The sequence below is a fragment of the Chiloscyllium plagiosum genome, chromosome 4 (assembly GCF_004010195.1).
Source record: "Chiloscyllium plagiosum isolate BGI_BamShark_2017 chromosome 4, ASM401019v2, whole genome shotgun sequence".
Classification (NCBI taxonomy): Eukaryota; Metazoa; Chordata; class Chondrichthyes; order Orectolobiformes; family Hemiscylliidae; genus Chiloscyllium; species Chiloscyllium plagiosum.
Window position 1 is genome coordinate 132,055,535 of NC_057713.1, and position 24,342 is coordinate 132,079,876.

The 24,342-nt window shown below is 39.3% G+C and overlaps 1 protein-coding gene and 1 non-coding gene across 4 annotated transcripts in view; one reads left to right on the forward strand and one right to left on the reverse strand.

The window, feature by feature from the left end:
* Positions 1–24,342, forward strand: part of ppp1r42 (protein phosphatase 1, regulatory subunit 42) — a 60,530-nt gene that overhangs the window by 31,043 nt on the left and 5,145 nt on the right. For 2 of the 3 annotated variants that reach the window (XM_043689250.1, XM_043689248.1), the window contains exons 5-7: positions 3,265–3,381; positions 8,609–8,726; positions 22,759–22,887. In XM_043689250.1, the coding sequence (XP_043545185.1) occupies positions 3,265–3,381; positions 8,609–8,726; positions 22,759–22,887 (364 nt within the window). The remainder of the gene's footprint in view (positions 1–3,264; positions 3,382–8,608; positions 8,727–22,758; positions 22,888–24,342) is intronic. The other variant, XM_043689251.1, reaches the window with a different exon arrangement.
* Positions 10,459–10,530, reverse strand: trnad-guc. Its single transcript has one exon. It is a non-coding gene; the product is annotated as a tRNA-Asp (tRNA).

The window sequence follows — 24,342 nt, forward strand, 5'->3', positions numbered from 1 at the left end:
TTTGGGGTTTTGTTTTGGGCTGAAATAGAGTCCCACTGTTCAGCATATGTCTTGAGTGAGGCTATCCAATTGCTTTACTCAAGTGGTGTTCCCCAAGCTCAAGCGGACTGAGGGCAGGTGAGGGCAGAGCAGCGGACATGATCTATATGGACTTCAGTAATATGTTTGATAAGGTCCCTCATGGTAGACTGGTTAGCAAGGTTAGATCACATAGAATAGAGGGAGATCTAGCCATTTGGATACAGAACTGCCATGAAGGTAGAAGACAGAGGATAGTAGTGAAGGATTGCTTTTCAGACTGGAGGCCTGTAACCAGAGGTGTGCCACAAGGATCACTGCTGGGTCCATTGCTTTTCTTCATTTATATAAATGATTTGGATGTGAACATAGGAGGTATACTGTTAGTACGTTTGTAGATGACACCAAAACTGGAGGTGTAGTGGACTGGTGAAGAGGATTACCTCAGGGTACAACAGGATCATGATCAGGTGGGCCAATTGGTCAAGGAGTGGCAGATGAAATTTAATTTAGATAAATGTGAGGTGCTACATTTTGGAAAAGCAAATCAGGACTGGACTTGTACACTTAATGGTAAGGTCTTAGGGTGTGTTGGTGAACAAAGAGACCTTGGAGTGCAGGTTCATAGATCCTTGAAAGTGGAGAGTCAGATGGATAGGATAGTGAAGAAGGTGTTTAATATGCTTTCCTTTATTGGTCAGAGCATTGAGTATAGGAGTTGGAGGTCATGTTGCGGTTGTACAGGACATTGGTTAGGCCATTTTTGGAATATTGTGGGCAATTCTGGTCTCCCTCCAATTGCACCCTCCAGTTGGAAATGTTGTGAAACTTGAAAGGGTTTAGAAAAGATTTACAAGGATATTGCCAGGATTGGAGGATTTGAGCTAAAGGGAGAGGCTGAATAGGCTAGAGCTGTTTTCCCTGGAGCATCGAAGGTTGAGGGGTGACTTTATAGAGGTTGAGAAAATTCTGAGGGGCATGGACAGGGTAAATGGACACGGTCTTTTCCCTGAGTTGGGGGAGCCCAGAACTAGAGGGCATAGGTTTAGGATGAGAGGGGAAAGATTTAAAACGGACAAATGGGCAACGTTTTAACGCAGAGGGTGGTGCGTGTATGGAATGAGCTGCCAGAGGATGTGGTGGAGGCTGTATGATTACAACATTTAAAAGGCATCTGGATGGGTGTATGAATAGGAAGAGTTTAGAGGATATGGGCCAAGTTCTGGCAAATGGGACTAGATTAATTTAATTTAGATTATCTGGTCGGCATGGATGAGTTGGACTCAAGGGTTTATTTCCGTGCCTTACATGTGTATGACTCTATGACTTGTGAGGTAGTCCAATTCCAACTCGATACCCTGCAACTCATGTGCTCCACTTACTGCATTTTCCAATGATAAAGCCAGTTGTAGAGCCTGATTGATGTCCAATTGGGCTTCAGGTAGTCAGTGTTATGTCATTAACCCCACATACCAAACAGTTTCTCAGCACCTCATTAAGGTTTAAACCAAAGATCAAATTCTGCCAGTCATCTTACCATCGGCAAAAATCCCAGTACGAGCTCTCCCCATTCTCAAATTGCTGAGTAAAACCAATAGTGTCTCAGAATTAGAATAGGCTTGGGGTTGTCATATTCCTTTACTAAATCTGTCAACTCTTGAAACATTTTAGTACCTGATGCCTCAGGGAAAGTAAGGCTCCTAATAAGTGAAAAAGCTGCAGGGGCACAAGCTATCAGGAGAATTACTTACTGCTTTTCATCTGCCCCAACGTTATTCATCCGGAAACAATGTTGCATTTTTCCACGTACAGTCTTCAACAGCAGGATCGAACAAGTCAAGTTTTTCAAATATGATGCCATAAATGTTTACCCCAACTTAAAGACAATTGTTGCAAGCCAGTTTCTTCAGGAATGTGATTTATACTTGTCACCACTAAAGTAATTCCACAGAGACTAGTATCCTGTCATCAAGTCACTCTTTATTTACATATGGAGAGTGCTTGGCACTGATCCAACTCCCTCAGAGCCAACTGTCAGAGTGAAAAGAACGTCTGACACTCCTTTTTATATTCTTTTTTCTTTACACTCCTTTTTGTATCTGTCAGCCAGGGTTCCCTGATTGGAGCAGATTAACAGCCCCAATCAGGGACTTCATTTTGTATGAGATCCACCAGGCTGACCTCATAACAATCACAACAGCTACCTTATATGCCTTTCTTGGCCTTACAATCTTAAATGCCTTCCTCCATTAGTGCTGTCTGATGCTGGCCTTGCAGCTTCAGTTGTCCTCATCTGCTTCTCCAAAGCTTTTGGAAAATTGGATATCTAAGAACCATTGATATTTGATCAAGTGAACTGTGTTAAAAAGCAAGCAATGATATCAGAACTGAATATCATATGGAAACGCTTTTTTTCATTTGTGCATTGTCATGAGCAATTAACACTTAACAATTAGCCCTTAATGATCTGGTTTGAAGATATTATTTTTAAGCCCAATACTATACCTACCCAACCCCATTGGTAATCCTTGCTCCTCTTCTGCTCCCCTCCCTGCAGCACAGTTCAACAAAGACAATCACTCATGTCAAACACTGTTGCTCAGAGCTGATTTGTTCACACCACTTTTCAACAAACACGAATTGGGTACTATGAGTGTCCCATGTGTTACTGAATTATTGTTGAAGATAGAATTTATTTCAAAAAGCATTACATAATGAATATTCACGAATGTAAATATAATACAAGTAGGAACCCACCACAGGACAAGCTGCCCCACCATAGCAACACTACTAACTTAATTTTTTATTCTGAATCAGCCATTATGATTTCATAATTTTGGCTCCCACCTGATTAATTCACTCAGCTTGCCACATTTCCCATTAGCAGAGTCTTTATGAAATTCTGCCATGGGAGTGTAATTTTTTAAAAGCACTCCATCCATTTATTTTTACAAATAATGATAAAAGACTGATCTTCTGACAACTTTTTAGGAGTTAAAAATGACATCTGTAAACAGTTTGAAATGTATTTATATTCCACTATGTATACTCGGAATCGCTAAGATAGCCATTATTCTCCACAAAATACTTGTCATAAAATCATTAGTATTGATGTGATTGTATTCACCTGTATTGATGTAATTATTGTAAATTAAAATGGAACCAATATAGACAATAAGAGATAAATTAAGAGTGATAGAAATTTTTTATTTTATAACATCTACAGAGTTCTTTTTATTTATATAGAAATCCTTGTGTGTTTTGAATATCAAGAAGAATAATATTGATGAGATCAAAGAATTGGCTTGTCTTGGGAACCTGACTCAGTTTATAGCTGAAGACAATCGTATTCAAGATACAAAGGTAATCTTATTTCAAAAGCATACTTTTAAGGAAGTCTCCACATATCGTTCTTTATTCACAGCTTCAAAAGTCAGGAAGCAAACCATAATTAGACCTTTACATCTTTCAGATAAGACTTTAAACTGAGGCCCTGTCTACTCTCAGGGGGCATAAAATAAAATGATGTTCTTTAAACGAATGGAAGAAACTTTTCCTTTATGTCCTGGCAAATATTTATGTTTCAACAAATATCACTAAAGTGGATTATCTGTCTTTGTTGTTAGTATGAATTTAGAGTGTCATTGAAATTATATTTATTCATTGATGGGATTGCTGGTAATTGTTGCTTATCCCTCATCACTCTTAAACAGAGTGGCTTGCTGGGCAATTTCAGAAGACATTTAAAAGTTTAGGTTCATATTTGGGCCAGACCAGGCAGATTTCCTTCCCAAAGAGGCATAGAGATCCACATGGGTTTTTATGTTTGATTATAGTTTCATGGTCACCATTAACAAGACTTTCAATTGTATTTGAATTCCACCAGCTTCTGTGATAGGATTTGAACCCATGTCCCCAGACCATAAACCTGGGCCTCTGAATTACTCATTTCATGCCATTACGAATAATCATCACCCCCCCTCCATAAATCTATAAAATGTAAGGGCAAAAGTAAACCATTCAGCCCATCGACTCTGCTCCACCATTCAACAAGGTCATGGCTGACCTAGATAATCCTCAACTCCTACTCTTGCTGCATTGCCTATAGTTCAAGAGTAATTACATTTGCAAAGTACGTCATTGGTTGTAAAGTGCTTCTGGACATATTGAGGTCATGAAAGATGCTCTCTAAATTCGAGACTTGCTACTATTCTTATTTGGTAATACTTAATTTCACCACTTTTAAAAATTACATACAAAATTGGTTAGACAACAGAAGATCCATTAGCTATTCCCTCTCAACTGTTCTTTCCCACAGCTCTGCATTTTTTTTTCTCTTTGGATGTTTATCCAATTCCCTTTTCAACAGCCTCCATCATTCTGACTTTCCCTCTATCAGCTGTGTTCAAACAAAAACTTTTCCTCATGCAATATTTGGTTCATTCCAATTATCTTTGATTTCTGCCCCCTCTGCCAGTGGGAATAGTTTATCTATATTTATTTTAACTAGATTCCTCATTATGGGCAGAAAAGGACCAGCTGCTCCTTCAAGACTGCTCCACAGCCACAATGATTGTGGACCAGGCACTTCATAGAATCATTGATTGATAATAGCCAATCCTGTGCGGGGTCTGCAATTCACTGAGTGCCAATTCCTCACTTTTACCTATAGCCCTGCAATTGTATTCCTCTTCAGATAATGAAGCAATTCTCTTTTTAAAACATTAATTGAATCTACTACCACCACATGCTCAGGCAGATCCTAACGACTTAGGTGAAGAAATTTTTTGTTATGTTGCTGCAGCTTCATTTGCCCATCTTAAACTGGTGTCCTCTGGTTCTTGAACCATATATCAATTCACCACTTTTCCCCTCGCTGCTCTGTCCATCCCTTGTACGATTTTGAAAGGCTTCATCAATTCTTATTTTAACCCACTCTGCTGTAAGGAGAACAGCTCCAGCTTCAATCTGTTCAAATAACTGAAGTTCCTCTTTGCTAGAATCATTCTTACGAATATTTTCTACATTCTTTCTGATACTTTCGCATCCTTTCTAATATGTGATGTCCAGAACTGAATGTAATACTCATCTGACAATGAGCCATTGCATAATACAGGTTTATCCAAGCTTCCTTTTGTATTCAATGCCCTTATTTTTGAGGGATCCCATTTGCTTTCCTGCTCTTTCAACTTGTCTTGTCACCTTCAGTTTTGAAGCATATGTTTACCCCTAAGTTAGGTCCCTTTGCTTATGCAACCCATTAGAATTGTACCCTTTGATTTATATTTATTCTTATAGACAAAATCACTTCATATTCCTCTGCATTAAATTTCATCTAACACTTATTTGTCAATTCCAGCAACTTGTCTATGTCCTTTTGAACTTGAACACCACTCTTTCCTTTGTTCACAATATTTTCAGGTTTGTGTCATCTGCAGCTTTTGCAATTGTATCCTGCATATCAAAGGATTGGCAATTAATAAATGTCAAGAAAGGCAAGAGCCTTTATCCCGACCCCTGAGGAACCTTACTAAAAACATTCATCTAATCTGAAAGCCATTTAGCACAGCTGTCAGCTTCCTGGCAATGAGCAGCCAACAGATTTCATATCCATGTCTAACTTTTTTCATAAGTCTATTGTGCAGCACTTCTTCAAACGTCTTTAGTAAGTCCATGTGCACCATATCAACTGCATTTCCTTCATCAACCTTTGCTATTACTACATCAAAAAAGCTCAGGAAAGCTTTCCCTCCAATTCTATGCTGGCATTCTCCTAATTAACCAGATTTTCCCAAGTGACTGTTCATTTTCCACTGGATTAGTGCCCCACCACTGAGATTAAATTGACTGATCAGTAATTTCTGACCTTGCTATGCCAAGCCTCTAATTCAGCACCACCCTCTTGACCTGTCCGTCATCTTGGTAAAAACAATGACTGCAGATGCTGGAAACCAGATTCTGGAGTAGAGTGGTGCTGGAAAAGCACAGCAGTTCAGGCAGCATCCGAGGAGCAGGAAAATCGATGTTTCGGGCAAAAGTCTGTATTCCTGATTAAGGGCTTTTGCCCGAAACGTCGATTTTCTGCTCCTCGGATGCTGCCTGAACTGCTGTGCTTTTCCAGCACCACTCTACTCCAGAACTCTGTCCATCATCTTTCCCATCTATCCGATCCACCCTCCTATCCAACCTATCACCTTCTCCCCACCTTCATCTACCTATTGTATTCTCAGCTACCTTCCCACCAGCCCCACCCCCTCCTCCCATTTATCTCAGAGCCCCCGGCCCACAAGCCTCAATCCCTTGGGCTTATGCCCAAAATGTCGATTCTCCTGCTCGTCGGATGCTGCCTGACCTGTTGTGCTTTTCCAGCACCAGACCCTCGACTCTTGCTACATCATTTTGTTTTGAGCGTCAGCATAACATTTGCAATTTTCCAGGCCTCTGGCAACACTCCTGCATCTAGATTTGGAAAATTATACCCCTGATCTCTCTGCCATTCCACTTTTTAGTCATCCCTATGTCTGCATCCTCCCTCTATCTAGTCATTATTTTGAGGAGGCTAAACAAGTAAACACTCAGGGACAATAAAGAAGAAATGGGCCATTGCAACAAGAGCGACTGGATGCAGTTATGAGTTGAGTACTGTGAACTAGTCCAGAGTTCCCCAGTAGCTCCCTGAAACGATCCACTGACTAAAATAAAGGGCAGCTTTAAAATTTAGGACTGCATAATTGTATTTCTACCTAGTCCTTATGACCACAAATCTTGGCCCAGCAGCTGGCATAGGAGTGATGTAATGGCTCAGGAGTTCCCTAATTATGTTCTGCGTTGGCTGTCAGTCATTTGAGATTGCAGCGTCTAGGCCTGCAATTCTCTTGAATTAAGTGTTTATTATTTTGTGTCCTTTGAGTTTCCACACTCTGTTTCTTAATGTATTTTCTGTTATCTCTTCAATTGTTATCTGGCTGAAATTCTAAAGCAAGCATGGTGGGATACCTTAACCAATTTGAACAATTTTAAAAAAATATTAAGAATGCCATTCAGCATTTTTCATGTGTTCTTAACTGATTTCCTGTTTATTTTGATTCAATAAGAGCAAGAATACTTTGCAGAAACTATGAGGGGCCGGAGAGTGATGGCTTAGTGGCATTATTGCTAGACTATTAATCCAGAGTCCTTGCCATGATTTCAAAAAATATATGACATGCTTGCAAACCTAATACTGCCATGAATTTATCCACACCAAACTGCAAAGATTCTAAAAGAGAGATATTGCAAAGTAGATAACAAGTGAAAACTTTGCATTAGTTGCTATAAATTGTTAAAAGTTAAACTGTAGAAAAAAAATGTTCTTCAATATATTTTCCAAGGTACTAAATACATGCAACCTTAGCACATAATTGATTTGGCTGTAGACTGTATCAGAGAAGATAAATTTATCCTCTTCACAATTTAGTCAGGAACAAGCTAAAAAATATAGATTTTTCTTAAAGTGATTATGACAGAAAGTCAGCTGGTGACAAATTGGTGTCTGCAGATGCAGTTAACAGAGTTGAACAAGACAGGCAAGATAAAGATTGGAGCACAGTGGTCAAATACAGGTTCATAACTAGGCATCATTAGCTGAAGAAAAGTCTGCTGCAGTGTTTGCTGAGCCAGTTGATTCTCATGCCTTGAATATAATTTGCTCTTGAGTATTTTCTGGCAGACCTCTGAGTGATGAGCATGACACGATCATTTATCAAAGCAAACAAAACCCCCTAAAGTGAGTCCCTTTAGAACTGATTATTGAATAGTTGGAAAGTGGAACCACTTTAGTAGAGGCAGCAAGGCAATGTACAATAAAATCAAGTCCAAAGGGTAATCATATTTCCACTAGGACTAATAGTCTGTTAGATAAACACTCTTCTTGAGATACTTGTCTTGCTTGGAAATGAGTTAGCTGTCAGCTAAATCAACCAAGCTTCTTTATACAGGTTTTACTCAAAGATAAATGAGTGCAGATGTCTTTTTTGTGTTGCTTTAACTTTGTAAACAAGTTTTTTTGAAAAATAAACCTGAAATGAAGGTACAAAATCATTATGTATGTAATATTCACAACAATGAAATAAATCATGCTTAAAGTTTGTTATTATAGTTCTTGCAACACAGAATTTGTTCTTTGAAAAAAATCTTGTTTTAATGCACTAATATCTTTTTAATTAAATACTGTAATAAGTGCCATTTTTGCATTAGATCCTATTACTTATATGTAGGAGATTACATTACATGAATCCTTTAAGGTCATTTAAATGGTCATTGGATAAACATATGGATGATAATAGAATAGGGTAGGTTAGATGGGCTTTGGATTGGTTTTACAGGTTGACACAACATAGAGGACCGAAGGGCCTGTACTGCGCTATAATATTCTATGTTATTACTGTGAAAAGCTATTTCTTTTGTTTCTGTCAATTTAAGATTTTATAAAAGCATGAAACATTTTGAATTTCAACTTTATTGAGAAATTATACAAATTGACAATTAAAAGGGAGGTAAATTGCATGTACAGATTTTAAATCTTCAAATCTTTGATTTTTCAAAAATCCAGGAACTGGAATATGTCTTGAGCCAATGGCAAAAACTCTGGTATCTGAACCTGAGTGGAAATCCTGTGTGCCAGAAAGCAAAATACAGGGATAAAATAATGGTGTTGTCTACAAGCCTAGGTAAGGAATTTTAAGTATTATCTTCAATATTCCTTGACTGAGAATAGAAATAACATTCATTTCTAATAAGTGGGGATTTGCTGGTGCTTCATTCAATTCATTTTTCTCAAACCACAAAATACTGTAAAGCTATCCAAATGGCCTGAATTTTTCAATGGCCATAGATGGAGGTTGCTCAATGGAACCATGCAAAATTCCTATCCAAGTAGGCTCTGACAAATTGAAGATTCTGCTGGGCAATACTTCAACACCTGGAACCCCTGAAATGGAGGGTTTTGCTCCATTTAAATGGATAATTACTCAGGAAAATTACCTGGGTGGGACAGTGGCTCACTGGTTAGCACTGCTGCCTCACAGCACCAGGGATCCAGGTTTGATTCCAGCCTCCAGCAACTGTCTGTATGGAGTTGGCATATTGTCTCTGTGGGTTACCTCCGCGTGCTCGAGTTTACTCTCACAGTCCAAAGATGTGCAAGTTAGGTGGATTGGACATGTTTAATTGCCACAGTGTCCAGAGATGTGCAAGCTAGGTGGATTATCCATGGGAAATACAGGGTTATAAGAATAGGATGGGGTGGGTGGGTCTGGGTGGGAAGCTGTTTGGAAGGTCAATGTGGACTCGATGGGCTGAATGGCCTGCTTCATACTGTAGGGATTCTATGAATCTATGAGAATACAGGCTATGAAATACTAAGTCTAACTCCTAAATAAGTATTCAGTTGACCCCTAGCTTACCTCTCACACACCCATTTACATCTACCCAAGACCCCTTACATTCCCAAACCCTGACCCATCACCCCCTTCCTCCTCCAGAACCTGACCATTACTGTACTTAAAATTGCTCCCCAAAGTATGCCTTGGAGCCGACACCCTCCGAGACCTGGCCCAACCCCAATCTTCTTTCCAATGTTAGACTTGACCACACCCCTTATGCCACTGAGTCTATACCAATACCATCCCTCACTCCAGATCTGAAAACAGGCCACCCCCCAAGGACTCAACAAACCCCAGGAAAAGATGTCTGCACAGTCCCCAGACTCAGTATCTCCCATCTATCCTGACCTATGCTAAACATTCTATCACTTACCTACTCCCCATTACCTTGTGCCTGAGAGAAAAGAATGTAACAAAGCTGTGGAAGACATGAGTTTAGGCAATGCATCTAATGTAATAGTAAGCTGAGTTAGAGTTCTGTTTTAAGAGTCCTGGGGAAGAAAACTGAAGAAAGTAGCATTTGATGAACGTGCAGTAATTTGCCAAAAGCAAACCAATTACAATCATACCAGTTAAACAAGAAACTTTAGCATAGAAATAGGGGTTGCTGTTTGTTTAGATTTGAGTGACAGTAGGAGTATTGCTGAGGTAAAATGGATGTATCTTTCATTGTGATGTTTATAATGAGATTGATCCAAAAATTCTTGTGTAGTGTAATAAAGTTTGCGCTTAGATTACTTAGTGTGGAAATAGGCTCTTCGGCCCAACAAGTCCACACCAACTTGCTGAAGCGCACCCATCCCCCTACACCTAACACTACAGGCAATTTAGCATGGCCAATTCACCTAATCTGCACATTTTTGGACTGTGGGAGGAAACTGGAGCAAACCCACGCAGACTCGGGGAGAATGTGCAAACTCCACGCAGTCAGTTGCCTGAGGCAGGAATTGAACCCAGGTCTGCGGCGCTGTGAGGCAGCAGCGCTAACCACTGTGCCACCGACAAGAACTGTTGAGTCCTCCCCAGCGGGGAATTGAACCCCGGTCTCCCACGTGACAGGCAGGGATACTAACCACTATACTACCGAGGACATCCTGTATGTTCTTTTATTAGAAGTACATGGGTAGCCAGTTTAGTGACTGACCTCCATAGAAAACAAAAATGAAAATAAAATGTATTGTCTGACAAACTAGGTTCCACTCTGGGATCTGATTTGTCCAGAATTACCAATGAGTGAGACCATTGAAGTGAATGCCATGTTTGCATGCTATGTAAATCTTGGCACATCCTGAGATATGAATTTTCATAAAGTCTAAATCTTTCTTAAAGAGCTATCAGAGGGCCCTCTTGTGGCCCTATGCTAGTGTCCTTACTCCTGGAATAGGAGGCCCAGGTTCAAGTCCCATCTGTTCCAGAGTGTGTAATGACATCACAGAACAGGTAAATTTGAAAAATAGGTTAAATGTTTAAAAATCTTTAAAAAAACCTAGAGTTATCAGAAGTATTCCTACATGCTTTGATAGTAATCAAATTTGACAATTCATTTATAATAAATATTTTAACTGTGAAGTGTTCAGAAAATAATGGAAGAAATATGCCATCTGCAGAATTATTGAATAATATTTATAGTTTGAATCTCTACATAGTGTCATATTTATTCAGAACTTGAGTTGAATAAATTTTGAACTTTGATATTTGAATAATTGCTGAAATTGCTCAAACTTTTAACATAAAACACAAGATTAAAGATTTAAAATCAAACAGAAAGCTACAATCCCAATAACCAGCATTTATAGAGTCATAGAATCCTTACAGTGTGGAAGCAAGCCATTTTGTCCATTGAATCCACACTGACCCTCCAAAGAGCATCCCACCTAGACCCACTCCATCCCTGTAACCCAATATTTCCCATGGCTAATGCACCTAACCTGCACACCATGAACACAATGGGCAATTTAGTATGACCAATCCACCTAACTGGTACATCTTTGGACTGTGGGAGAAAACAAGGGCACCCAAAGGAAACCCCTGCTGACACAGGGAGAATGTACAAACTCCACTCGGACAATTGCCCAAGAGTGGCATTGAAGCTGAGGCAGCAGTGCAAGTCATTGTGCTGCCCCTTTACACTACTTTTTTATAGTCTTCATCTATATGTTCCTTTATAGTACTCAAACATCAGGGAGAGAATTCTCTTCTGTCTTATTTATTGTGTTTTATTAAGCTGTGGCTTCAATTTCCCAGAATCGGATTGCCTTTTCTTTGAATCTTCATACAACTGAGCTTAAATATTATCAGCTTCAAATACCTTTGCAAAGTTTTAACCAAACACTCTGGTCTGAAACTTAAAACTAAACCCCTTACATTGAGATAACTTACTTGATAATTCAGGAGCAACTGTCTTAGACAGACAACTTCAGCCAAGACCTCTGCAAAACTCCCATAATGAATCAAAAAATACTTGTTCCAAGCTGGTAGGTATTTTCCTAAGGCAAAATAAATCTCTGGATCCTTCTATCTGAAAACTAATGCACAATTGTTCACTCTGTTTGCTCATAAAACTCACCCCGCTGAAAACAAAACACCATTATTCTCTAGGAGATCTCTGTCTCATATTGTATTTTAAAAGAAATCACCATGGCTACAAAATACTTAGAAGCTAATCATTAAATCTTTGCATTGAAACAGACGAAGCTCACATGCCATAAGTTAAAGATCCAATTCTTTAACACAGACGTCATTAAAATACCTGTAAATCACACACCTTATATATCACAATGATTTGGTTAACTTCTCTTGTTGGACAAAGCAGACAGAGATAAGGTTTTGCTGTCCTTTATTGCAAAAGCTATTAGCTACAATTCATTGGTGTATGGGTCAGTAAGTGGCCTGTGCACACATTCCCTCCATATTCAAGAGTGCAGCTTGAGGCTCTTCAGCTTGTGTGTCTTCTGGAGGGATTGTAATTAAACTGAGTCAGTCATGAAATGTTAGTTTCACTACTAATTGCTGTCTCTCCTCCCCCTTTGAGGCTGATAAAGCCTGGTAATTGATGCTGCACATAAAATTTCTCTTATCCACCATGCAGTTGTAGTTACAATTCTAAACTTCTAACATTTTATCTTCTACTTGCATATTCAAAGTTAGTTTAAAATAGAAGCTGGGTTCTCTCATCACATATCCATTTTTACTCTATTTAAATTACTTGTGATTTGTTATACAATAAGTGCCTGTCTGAAGATAGTGGTAGCTAACTGATTTACATATTTATACCCAAAATTGACATATGAGGTTGACTCCAATTCCAAGGCAATTTCACATGTGCTGTTTAATTAAGATTGGAGGAACTGCTGCAGAAGACGTGGTTCTGGTCCTACTGACTCTACTTTAAATACTTTGCACACTAATTCCCTTTGCTAAGCATGATAATCCAACCTGATCAACGAGTATCATTGTAACCATTAAACAAGTGATAATCATATTATTATCGATAAAAGTTGGAATTCAATAATTTTCTAATGTTATTTATAACGTAGGCAAGCCATTTAAAATTATTTGCTTGGAATCATTAGCTTTTCCAGGTCAAGATCTAACTTTCTCACCCCCTGTGTCAACATTGTTCTGGATCTCTCTTTCTTTAAGCTTTGAGTATGGTCATCTGCTCAAATTTTCTATATTTGTTTTTCTTTAAATTTCACATTCTTCATTTTCCTAATTTGTATTATAAATCACTGTATCCCACTATCCAAAATCTCTGAATAGCACTGACTCAGATTTATGTTCCCTAATTTTATTTGACATGCTCTAGTTCTTCACCTTCAGAACCACTTCACCCAGTAGCACTAAAATAACATCAAACATGGACTTAAAATTCACCAGCTGTCCCTTCATCTGGATCCATCTTGAAGATATTACTTACTAGGTGGAGAGGGGGAGCAGCCCCAAGTCATGGTCCACATAGGCACGAACAATATACGTAGGAAAATGGATGGGGATTTAAGGCAGAAATTCAAGGAGTTAGGGTGGAAGTTGGAGCTAGAACAAAAAAAGTTGTTATTATCTCTGGTTTGTAGTCCGTGCCACGAGCTAGCAAGGCGAGGAATAGGAAGAGAGAGAAGTTGAATATGTGGCTACAGGGATGGTGCAGGTGGGAGGGTTTCGGATGCCTGGATAATTGGGGCTCATTCTGGGGTAGGTAGGACCTCTACAAACAGGATGGTCAGCACCTGAACTAGAGGGATATCAATATCCTGGCAGGGAAATTTGCTAATGCTCTTCAGGAGGGTTTAAACTAATTCAGAAGGGGGATGGAGCCTAAATTGTAGTTCCAGTGTCCAGGAGCTTGAGAGTAATGAGGTCAAGGTCGCAAGAGTGCACCGGCAAGTAGGAAGGTGGTTTGAAGTGTGTCCACTAGGAGCATCTGGAATTAGGTGGGTGAACCTGCAGCATAGGATGGTACCTGGGACTTTGATGTTGTGGCCATTTTGGAGACATGGATAGAGCAGGGACAGGAATGGTTGTTGCAGGTTTCGGGATTTAGATGTTTCAGTAAGAACAGAGAATATGGTAAAAGAGGGAGAGATGTGACATTGTTAGTCAAGAAAATATGTTTGAAGACTCATCCACTGAAGTAGTATGGGCTGAGGTTAGAAACAGGAAAAGCGAGGTCACCCTATTGGGAGTTTTCTATAGGCCTCCGAATGGTTCCAGAGATGTAGAGAATCGGATAACAAAGATGCTTCTGGATAAGAGTGAGAGTAACAGGGTAGTTGTTATGGAGGTCTTTAACTTTCCAAATATTGACTGGAAATGCTATAGTTCAAGTACTTTAGATGGGTCAGTTTTTGTCCAATGTGTGCAGGTATGTAAACACCCAAACAAAGAGTGAGGCCACATTGGATTTGGTACTGGGTAATGAACCAGGCCAGGTGTTAGATTTGGAGATAGGTGAACACTTTGATGAGAGTGACCACAATTTGGCTATGTTTACTTTAGTGATGTAAAGAGATAGGTATATGCCGCAGGGCAAGGCAAGGGGGAAAGGCAATTACGATGTGATTAGGCAAGATTTAGGATGCATAGGATGGGGAAGGAAACTGCAGGGGATGGGCATAATTGAAATGTGGAGCTTATTCAAAGAACAGATAGTGCATGTCCTTGATAAGTGTGTATCTGTCAGGCAGGGAGAAAGTGGTCGAGCGAGGGAGCTGTAGTTTACTAAAGACATTGAATCTCTTGTCAAGAGGAAGAAGGCTTATGTTAGGATGAGACATGAAGGCTCAGTTAGGGCGCTTGAGAGTTACAAGCTAGCCAACAAAGACCTAAAGAGAAAACTAAGAGCCAGGAGTCGATGTCTTTGGCCAACAGGATCAAGGTATATCAGGAGTAAAAGAATGACAAGAGTAAGATTAGGGCTAATCCCGGCAGTAATGGGAAGTTGTGTGTGGGGTCCGAAGAGATAGGAGAAGCGCTAAATGAATATTTTTTGTCAGTATTCACGCTGGAAAAAGACAATGTTATCCAGGAGAAAACTGAGATAGACGCCTCTAGTCTAGATGGGATTGAGGTTCACAAGGAGGAGGTGTTAGCAATTCTGACAAGTGTGAAAACAAATAAGTTCCCATGGCCAGATAGGATTTATCCTCGGATTCTCTGGGAAGCCAAGGAGGAGATTGCAGAGCCTTTGACTTTGATCTTTATGTCATCATTGCCTACAGGAATAGTCCGAGAAGACTGGAGGATAGCAAATGTTGTCCCCTTGTTCAAGAGGGAAGTAGAAACAACCCTGGCAATTATAGACCAGTGAGCCTTACTGTGGTTGTGGGTGAAGTGTTGGAATGGATTATAAGAGATAGGACTTATAATCATCTAGAAAGGGAGAAGTTGATTAGAGATAATCAACACGGTTTTGTAAAAGGTAGGTCATGACTCTCAAACTTTATTGAGTTCTTTTGAGAAGGTGACCAAACAGGTGGATGAGGGTAAAGTTGATGTGGTGTATAAGATGTTTGATAAGGTTTCCTGTGGTAGGCTATTGTACAAAATAAGGAGGCTTGGGATTGAGGGTGATTTCCTGCTTTGGGTCAGAAATTGACTAACTGACTGAAGACAGAGGGTGGTGGTTGATGGGAAATGTTCATCCTGGAGTTCAGTTACTAGTGGTGTACTGCAAGAATCTGTTTTGGGTCCACTGCTGTATGTCATTTTTATAACAGACATGGTAGAGAGCGTAGAAGGATAGGTTAGTAAATTTGCGGATGACACTAAGATCGGTGGAGTTGTGGATCGTCCTGAAGGATGTTGCAGGTTACAGGGGGGCATAGATAAGCTGCAGAGCTGGGCTGAGAGGTAGCAAATGGAGTTAAATGTGGATAAGTGTGAGGTGATTCACTTTGGAAGGGGGAACAGGAATAAAGAGTACAGGACTAATTGTAAGATTCTTGGCAGTATAGATGAGCAGAGAGATCTCGGTGTCCATGTGCATAGATCCAGCTTGGTAGGGTTGTTAAGAAGGCGTGTTAGCTTTTATTGGTAGAGGGATTGAGTTTCGGAGTCACGAGGTCATATTGCAGCTGTACAAACTCTGGTGCAGCCACACTTGGAGTATTCCGTACAGTTCTAGTCACCGCATTATAGGAAATGTAGAAACTTTGGAAAGGGTTCAGAGGCAATTTACTAGGGTACTGCCTGGTATGGAGGGAAGGTCTTAAGAGAAAAGGCTGAGGGAATTGAGGCTGTTTTCATTGGACAGAAAAAGGTTGAGAGATGACTTAATTGAGACATATAAGATAAACAACAGGTTAGATAGGTTGGACAGTGAGGGCCTTTTTCTTCAGATGGTGATGGCTAGTATGAGGGGAAATAGCTTTAAATTGAGGGGTGATAGAGGACAGATGCCAGAGGTAGTTTATTTACTCAGAGTAGTAGGGGCATGAAAAGCCCTGTCTGCAACAATAGTAGATTTGCCAACTTTAAGGCCATTTAAATGGTCATTGGATAAACATATGGATGAAAATAGAATAGTGTAGGATAGATCAGCTTCAGATTGGTTCCACAGGTTGGCGCATCATCGAGGGCCAAAGGGCCTGTACTGTGCTGTAATGTTCTATGTTCTAAGTGTTTTGTGTTCAAAGCCAAATTTTCCTCTTTCTTTGATTTTGCTCACTTTAGCAAGTTTCAATGTGTTTGACTCTATTCTTTTATTCTAAGTTCAGTTTCTCTGCAGAGTGTCAAGGCCTTGCTGATCTTACTGTCTACATTAACCATTTTGTACCATGCTGTTTGTCAATTAAGTGCAGGTGATTAAAATCGTTCTTCAGTGGAGGTATTTTTTTCTTTAATATTGAATTTATTTATCTTCAAAAGTAATTAGATCATTTTTATTCTCCACATTAAAACCACTGAAACTACGTGTATGTGTTTTATTATTTTCCGAGAATACCTTTAAATTTCCAGTAACTAGTCCCTTTAATGTTTTAGAATACTAACTTATGTGAATCTCAACATGATTAAGTCTTATTATTATTTTTATGTCCAGGCTTAGTGGTTTTGGAATGCCTGCTATTTGATGTTTTACAGTAGTTTTCCTGTTTTCAACACATCATTAACATATGGCTTGGATAGGTTAAAGATGATTCCATTATAAAGGGGCAAAGGATTTTTACTCCATCACTGTGCTATGATGTTGAAAATCTCCAGACAGATACACAAATTTTTGAAGGTGCTGGAAAACATGTTACATTTGCAGTTATCTAAGAAACAAAGTAAGATCCAACCATCCCATTTCAGGCAGAATAGGTTAATTCATCAAACATCCCTGAAAATTCAGGAGCTTAAAATTTGATTATCTCTTGGGTATTATAAAATTTGTTCGAAACAAGGGTCACTGGATCTGCAATGTTAACAATATTAAATTTCTGTTTTTGTATAAAATTTGAAGAGCTCTGCTATCAGTTTAAATTGTGCAGCTAATTCTCTGCTGATTTAAAAGGGGGGGTGCAAACGTTCTTGGACGTAATTACATCATCAGCACCTTTTCTTTCAGACAAAGACAAAAAAAATCCTTTTTTTCCTGAACAAAGGAAAAAAAAATTGATGTCCCTTCCAAGACCCAGTCATAATTGAGCTTTAATACCTTCTGGTTCAGTATGTTAACAGAGCACCATTCCATATCACTTCCTTTCACCATTGCGAGCTGAACCAAACTGTAATCTCAGTGTCCCACTCATCTCTGAATGAAGCTTTCCACCATAAAATGCCTAATCAATCCTACATCAGGTAAGTGATATATGTTACGAATTTTCTGACTAACTAACATACCTTTGAAGGGAAATGCAGTGCACTTGTATTAACCAAACAATGGCCTGTGCAGTAGTCCCCCATACCCATGGGGGATACATTCCAGGACCTACTGCAGAAGCCCAAAACCACAAATATGAGTGAACCTATTAATTTAAATGGCAAACTTACCTTTCCGGCAACTCCCTGGTCCCTGGTCTGGAATGTTACCTGTAATATGTTCGGGCCGCGGTAAACCACGAGAAACTGATTCCGCGGCTACAGCGGTCACCCTGTACTTCGCTGCTTATGTTCTATAAAATGCTCCCATAACACACATGGTCATCTACACAAGTGCAGCAGCAATCACTTGAAAATTATTTAATCATTTCCTTTAAAAATTAGAGCTATTTTCATTTAGTTTTTGGAAACACTGCATGCCAGGGAAAGTTTCCAAGGAGCTGTTTCCACACTGTAGGGAATCTAATCTAATCTAAAAAAAAAGTTACTGGTTTTAAATTAAATTCCTTATGGGATACGATCGCAATCAATGGTTACCTACCAGGAGTTGAGTATTCAGAATATATCAAATGCTGTCTAATAGTGTTGTGCAGTTAGTTTTTTAATCAAGCCATCGACTTAAAGTCTGGGCCAGATTTTCAGAGAATTGGCAATCACAGTCAGATCACCGCTACTACATATTGTACATTAGGAAAGACCTGTGTATCTCTGAGAGGAGATTCCAATCATGGCTCCTTCAGAAATGCAGAGTGTGCATTCAAACTGATAAGTTCCTTATTGTGCAGGATATTTGGGGGAATTCAAACCATATCTCTGTTCAACAGTAAAAGTTCTGTATTCTGTTACTTAAATGTCCAACATCATACACAACCATTTTTACAGCACCTGTGAAAGGTTAAGTATGCAAGGTAAGCGTGATGTTAGGGTTCCAGGGCGGTAGAGTACCAGGTGGATATGGGACTATTTTGGAGCATAAGGTAGGAAGAGGACAAGTTATTAATGGAGTGTTTGGGATGGTTTGGAATAGGCGAGAATAGGAGGTGAGGTGTGGACAGAAGGGGCGATGTCAGGACAGTGGCAGAGATATTGTCTGGTCCCAAGTGGGGTGCAGGTGGATGTTGAATCCTTGAGGATGGAAGGTTAGCAGGTCTGGCGTAGGGTCATGGCATTTAATCAACTTCAATAGCAGGGATGATAGGATCCTGGGATGGGAAGCAGATGTTAGGTAAAGGTGGTGTAAGGATTTGAGGGAGATGTATGTAGTTGCGTTGAGTGCATGGTAACTTCAAAAATCAGTTAACTCATTACTCAGGAGTTAGTCCAGGATTTTAATTGCCTAACATTTTTTGGGTAAATAATAACTTTACTATAATGGAACCTTCTGAATTCTTCCATTTAAATTAATACTTCCAGAAAGCTGCAGGCATAGGGAAATTTCCCTACAGAATCTTCAACTTTCCAGGCAATTCCATTTGAATCTGCTATATCAGGGATTCTGCAACTCACTACCTAAGTTGCAGAAATGACTATCTGCCATCAGAAAGCTCCTCCTCTCATTCTGAATTATCTGAAATATTCTGGATGATACAAATATATCAGCAAGTTGAATTTTTTAGGTCTAAATGTATGAGGAATTTAAAGGAAACATGATGAATCACATACATTCCCTTTACAGAATCTGTACATTTGAATTCTTGGCATACACAAGGCAATTAATTTAAAGTCAAATGGATCTAACTGAATTTGTAGACACAATCACTTTTTGCCTTTCTGTTGCATTGTGTTTCACACCTCTGCCCTCTGCATGCATGTGCATTATCACTCAAGCCAACTTAACTGAACCTGTTGGATTTGGAGATGCCGGTGTTGGACTGGGGTGAACAAAGTTAAAAAACGCACCACACCAGGTTATAGTCCAACAGGTTTAATTGGAAGCACACTAGCTTTTGGAGCGTCGCTCCTTCATCATGTGATAGTGGAGGGTTCAATCCTAACACAGAATTTATAGCAAAAATTTACAGTGTGATGTAACTGAAATTATACATTGAAAAATAGATTGTCTGTTAAGTCTTTCATCTGTTTGAATACCATGATAGTTTCACTTCTTTCATGTGTAAATCACAAAACCTTTTGTTAAAAAGTTACATTCTCACGTTAGCTGTTAACAATGGTGATAGCTGGACAATATGTTGAAGGTGTTGGCCCCCATGTTCTCTGTCAATGCCATGATGTTTAGATTGATTCTAATCTAAAAAGTGAGATAACGGAGTTTTAAATTACTTCATGCAGTTTTTGAGCTCAGAGTTCTACATGAATGCATGCAGTTTTTGAGAAAAGTACAATGTAACCCTGAAAGTACAAATTCACCCCACAAAATATATGTGTGCATGTGGGTCTTTGTGTGTGTGTGTCTGTCTGGGTTGGGGGTTGTGAGTGTGAGAAAGTGTATGTGTGTGTGTGTAGTGAGTGTAGAATGTCTTAAGTGTGTGAGGGGGTGCATGTGGGAGTGTGTGTGTGTCTGTAAGGGTGTGTGTGAGTGTCTGTGTGCGCGTCTGTGTATATGTATGTCCGTGTGTATAGGAGTGTGTGTGTGTGTGTATGTAGGAGTGTATGTGTGTGTGTGTATAGTGCAATGGCGGTCACCTATAATGTGACATGAACCCAAGGTCCCGGTTGAGGCCCTCCCTCCAACCCAGACGGACACACACTGACAGACAGACAAAGACCCGCATGCACACATATATTTTGTGGGGTGAATTTGTACTTGCAGGGTTACATTGTACTTTGCTCAAAAACTGCATGCATTCATGTAGAGCTCAAAAACTGCATGAATTAATTTAAAACTCCGTTATCTCACTTTTTAGATTAGAATCAATCTAAACATCATGGCATAGACAGAGAACAAACACCAGAGAACACGGGGGGCCAACACCTTCAACATATTGTCCAGCTAACCTGAGAATGCAACTTTTTAAAAAAAGCTTTTGTGATTTACACATGAAAGAAGTGAAACTATCATGGTATTCAAACAGATGAAAGACTTAACAGACAATCAATTTTTCAATGTATAATTTCAGTTACATCACATTGTAAATTTTGCTATAAATTCTGTGTGTTAGGATTGAGCCCTCCACTATCACCTGATGAAGGAGCGACGCTCCGAAAGCTAGTGTGCTTCCAATTAAACCTGTTGGACTATAACCTGGTGTTGTGTGATTTTTAACTTTGTAAGCCTGTTTGGGTATTCATTTGATTGGCAGTACCTGGGACTTGAAAGCTGAAATCTCATGTCAATTAATACAGTGCTCCAGTCCTCTCTGGTGCTGTATTCCTCACACCTACTTATCTTTGGTGGAGGGAAAAGCAGGAGATGACAGGAGTTAATTCAGATTGATTAACTCATGAAGCACAGCATTGATGATTTATACAGAAAAGACCTTGAGCCCAGACATCCAAAGTCACCAAGCCGTGGTCGTTTGCACTTTAGGCACCTCCTTTTTTGGGAGCTTGACCTCTGTGTTGTGTCTCTTCAATCTCCCTGCCATACTGAAGCCAAATGTAGTGGTAATTACAGCATCCAAGACTGAAAGCAAATGGTCTGAGCAGAATCCTTGAAATTGGCCTTATAACTTTAAAAAGCAGTCAAAAACTCATAGCATTTCTATGCACTATAGCAATAGCCAGAAGCTATCAATCAGCAATTATTCTGAAAGTTTTCTTTATTTGTTCATGCGAATGTTCCTAGCTAGGGAAACTTTTGTTATGCATTCCTAATTGCCATGCAGATGGTGGATTGTGAATTCAATAAAAATCTGGAATTAAGAGTCTACTGATGACCATGAATCCATTGTTAATTGTCGGAAAAAATTCCATCTGATTCGGTAATGCCCTTTAGGTAAGGAAATCTGCCATCCAAATCTGGTCTGGCAGACATGTTGACTATGAACTGCCCTTAGGGCATTAAATGCTTACCTAGCCAGCATAGCTGTCATCTTGTGAATGAATTTTAAAAAGTACTCCTGTGGAGTAGGTTTAAATGTCTGATTATGCATAGATTGATTTTCATTGTAATGGTTTTATGACATCTGAAGCCCAGAAAGAGTTATTACCTTGTAATACAATTAAGACCATTAATTAAGCTAATTATAATAGTTGCCTAAGAATAACATTGTAAATAAAAACAAAATCAGTTCGACCAAAAATGGGGTTTTCTCCAAGAACTATTATTCTCAAATTAGGATATCACTTATAAGTATGACATTTTTACCTCTGTATATTTAATCACTCATTGAAGCCACCATGTACAATATGTTTGTTTCACTTAATGAGGTTATGAAAACTGATTGATGTGCTGGAATCACAATACTTCGTGCACATTGATGAGTAATTATAGAACGTCTGTGCATGCACCAGGAATTCTTCATAATCAATGTAGTTTAGTATGTTTAATTCCCTGATTTAAATCAGAATTATGTTGAGAAAAGATGTTATTTGGCAGTAAGAGCACATTGGTTCTCTAGATTTCATGAACATCTTCATTACACAAATACTTCTCAGAATTTATAAAATATCTCAATTTCCAGAAACTAAGAATACCTAATGTGGTTCAGAAACAACAAAAAGTTACACATTTAAGCAGATACAGTAATATTTTGATTTATAGTATGTTATCTCGTATTTTATTAATGGTGTCAATAGTTTGTGTAACTTTCCACTTATTGCAATCGCACTGCAGAGATATATAAATAAAGCAGTTGCTTTTGGGTCATTTCCAATTCATTGCATTTCAAAGTTATAAATGCTTCTTTTTTATTATGTTTGTTTACCATATTTGGTGTTTATTCATCATAAATAACAAATCTGATTTGTTTTATTGTCACTCATCATGCTTAAATGACTAATTCTGTATCTGCTAGGATTGCATTTGAAAATTAGTTGATTTAAATCAATGAGCATCATATGATTTTTCTTGCATTCAGCCATCTTTTTATTGTAAAGGTATTCCCATTTTTATCTGCAGAGGTCCTTGATGGAAAAGAGATAAATAATACAGTCAGACAGTTTTTATTAAACTGGAAAGCTTTCCGAGAAGCCAAGAAGAAAATTGCCACGGAAAAGCCGGAGGAACAGGCTACCCAACAGACATTAGGTAGATTACATACATATTTTAATCATTTTATTTTCGATTAATCCAGAGAATGTTCTGGGGACCTGGGTTTGAATCCTGACACAGCGGATGGTGGAATTTGATTTTGTTTAAAAAGAAAATCTGGAATGAAGAATCTACTGATGACCACAAATTCATTGTCAATTGTCAGAAAAACCCATCTGGTTTGATTAGATTCCCTGCAGTATCGAAACAGGCCCTTCAGCCCAACATGTACACACCGACCCTCTGAAGAGTAACCCACCTAAGACCCATTGCCCTACATTTACCCCTGACTAATGCACCTAACATAATGGACAACTTAGCATGGCCAATGCACCTGCACATCTTTGGATTGTGGAAGGAAACCCACGCAGACATGGGGAGAATGTGCAAACTCCACACAGGCAATCACCCGATGGAGGAATTGAACCCAAGTCCCTGGCACTGTGAGGCAGCAGTGCTAACCACTGAGCCACCATGCCACCCATCTAATGTCCTTTAGGGAAGGACACTGCCATCTTTACTTGTTCTGGCCTACATGTGACTCCAGACCCAGAGCAATGTGGTTGACTCTTAACTGCCCTTTGGGTAATTAGGGTTGGGCAAGAAATGCTAGCCTAGCCAGCAATGCCCTCATCGCGTGAATGAATAAAGAAAAATAAGTGAAACAGGAAATAGCAAGGTTATGTGCAAAATTAGATGAATATCAAATGAGTAGAGAAAAAAAGAACATACTGGGGAAACGCAGCAGGTCTGGCAGCACCTGTGCAGAGAAGCAATGTTAATGTTTCAATCCAATAAGTCTTGTATAAGACTGAAAGGGTTGAAAAATGATAGTTTTCATGCTGTTGACACATTTGGACAAGGAGCGAGTAAAGACAGATAGTAAGGGTGTCCAGAGTAAAAGACAAAGGGAAGGAGGAGGAAGTGCTGGATGTCTTGAAACTGGTAAAGGTAGATAAATCCCCAGGACCTGATCAGGTGTACACTAGAACTCTGTGGGAAGCTAGAGACGTGATTGCTGGGCCTCCTGCTGAAATACTTGTATCATGGATAGTCACTGGTAAGGTGCCAGAAGACTGGAGGTTGGCTAATGTGGTGCCACTGTTTAAGAAGGGTGGTAAGGACAAGCCAGGGAACTATAGACCAGTGAGCCTGACGTCGGTGGTGGGCAAGTTGTTGGAGGGAATCCTGAGGGAAAGGATGTACATTTATTTGGAAAGGCAAGGAATGATTAGGGATAGTCAACATGGCTTTGTGCATGGGAAATCATGTCTCACAAACTTAATTGAGTTTTTTGAGGAAGTAACGAAGAGGATTGATGAGGGCAGAGCGGTAAATGTGATCTATATGGACTTCAGTAAGACATTCGACAAGGTTCCCCATGCGAGACTGATTAGCAAGGTTAGATCTCATGGAATACAGGGAGAACTAGCCATTTGGATACAGAACTGG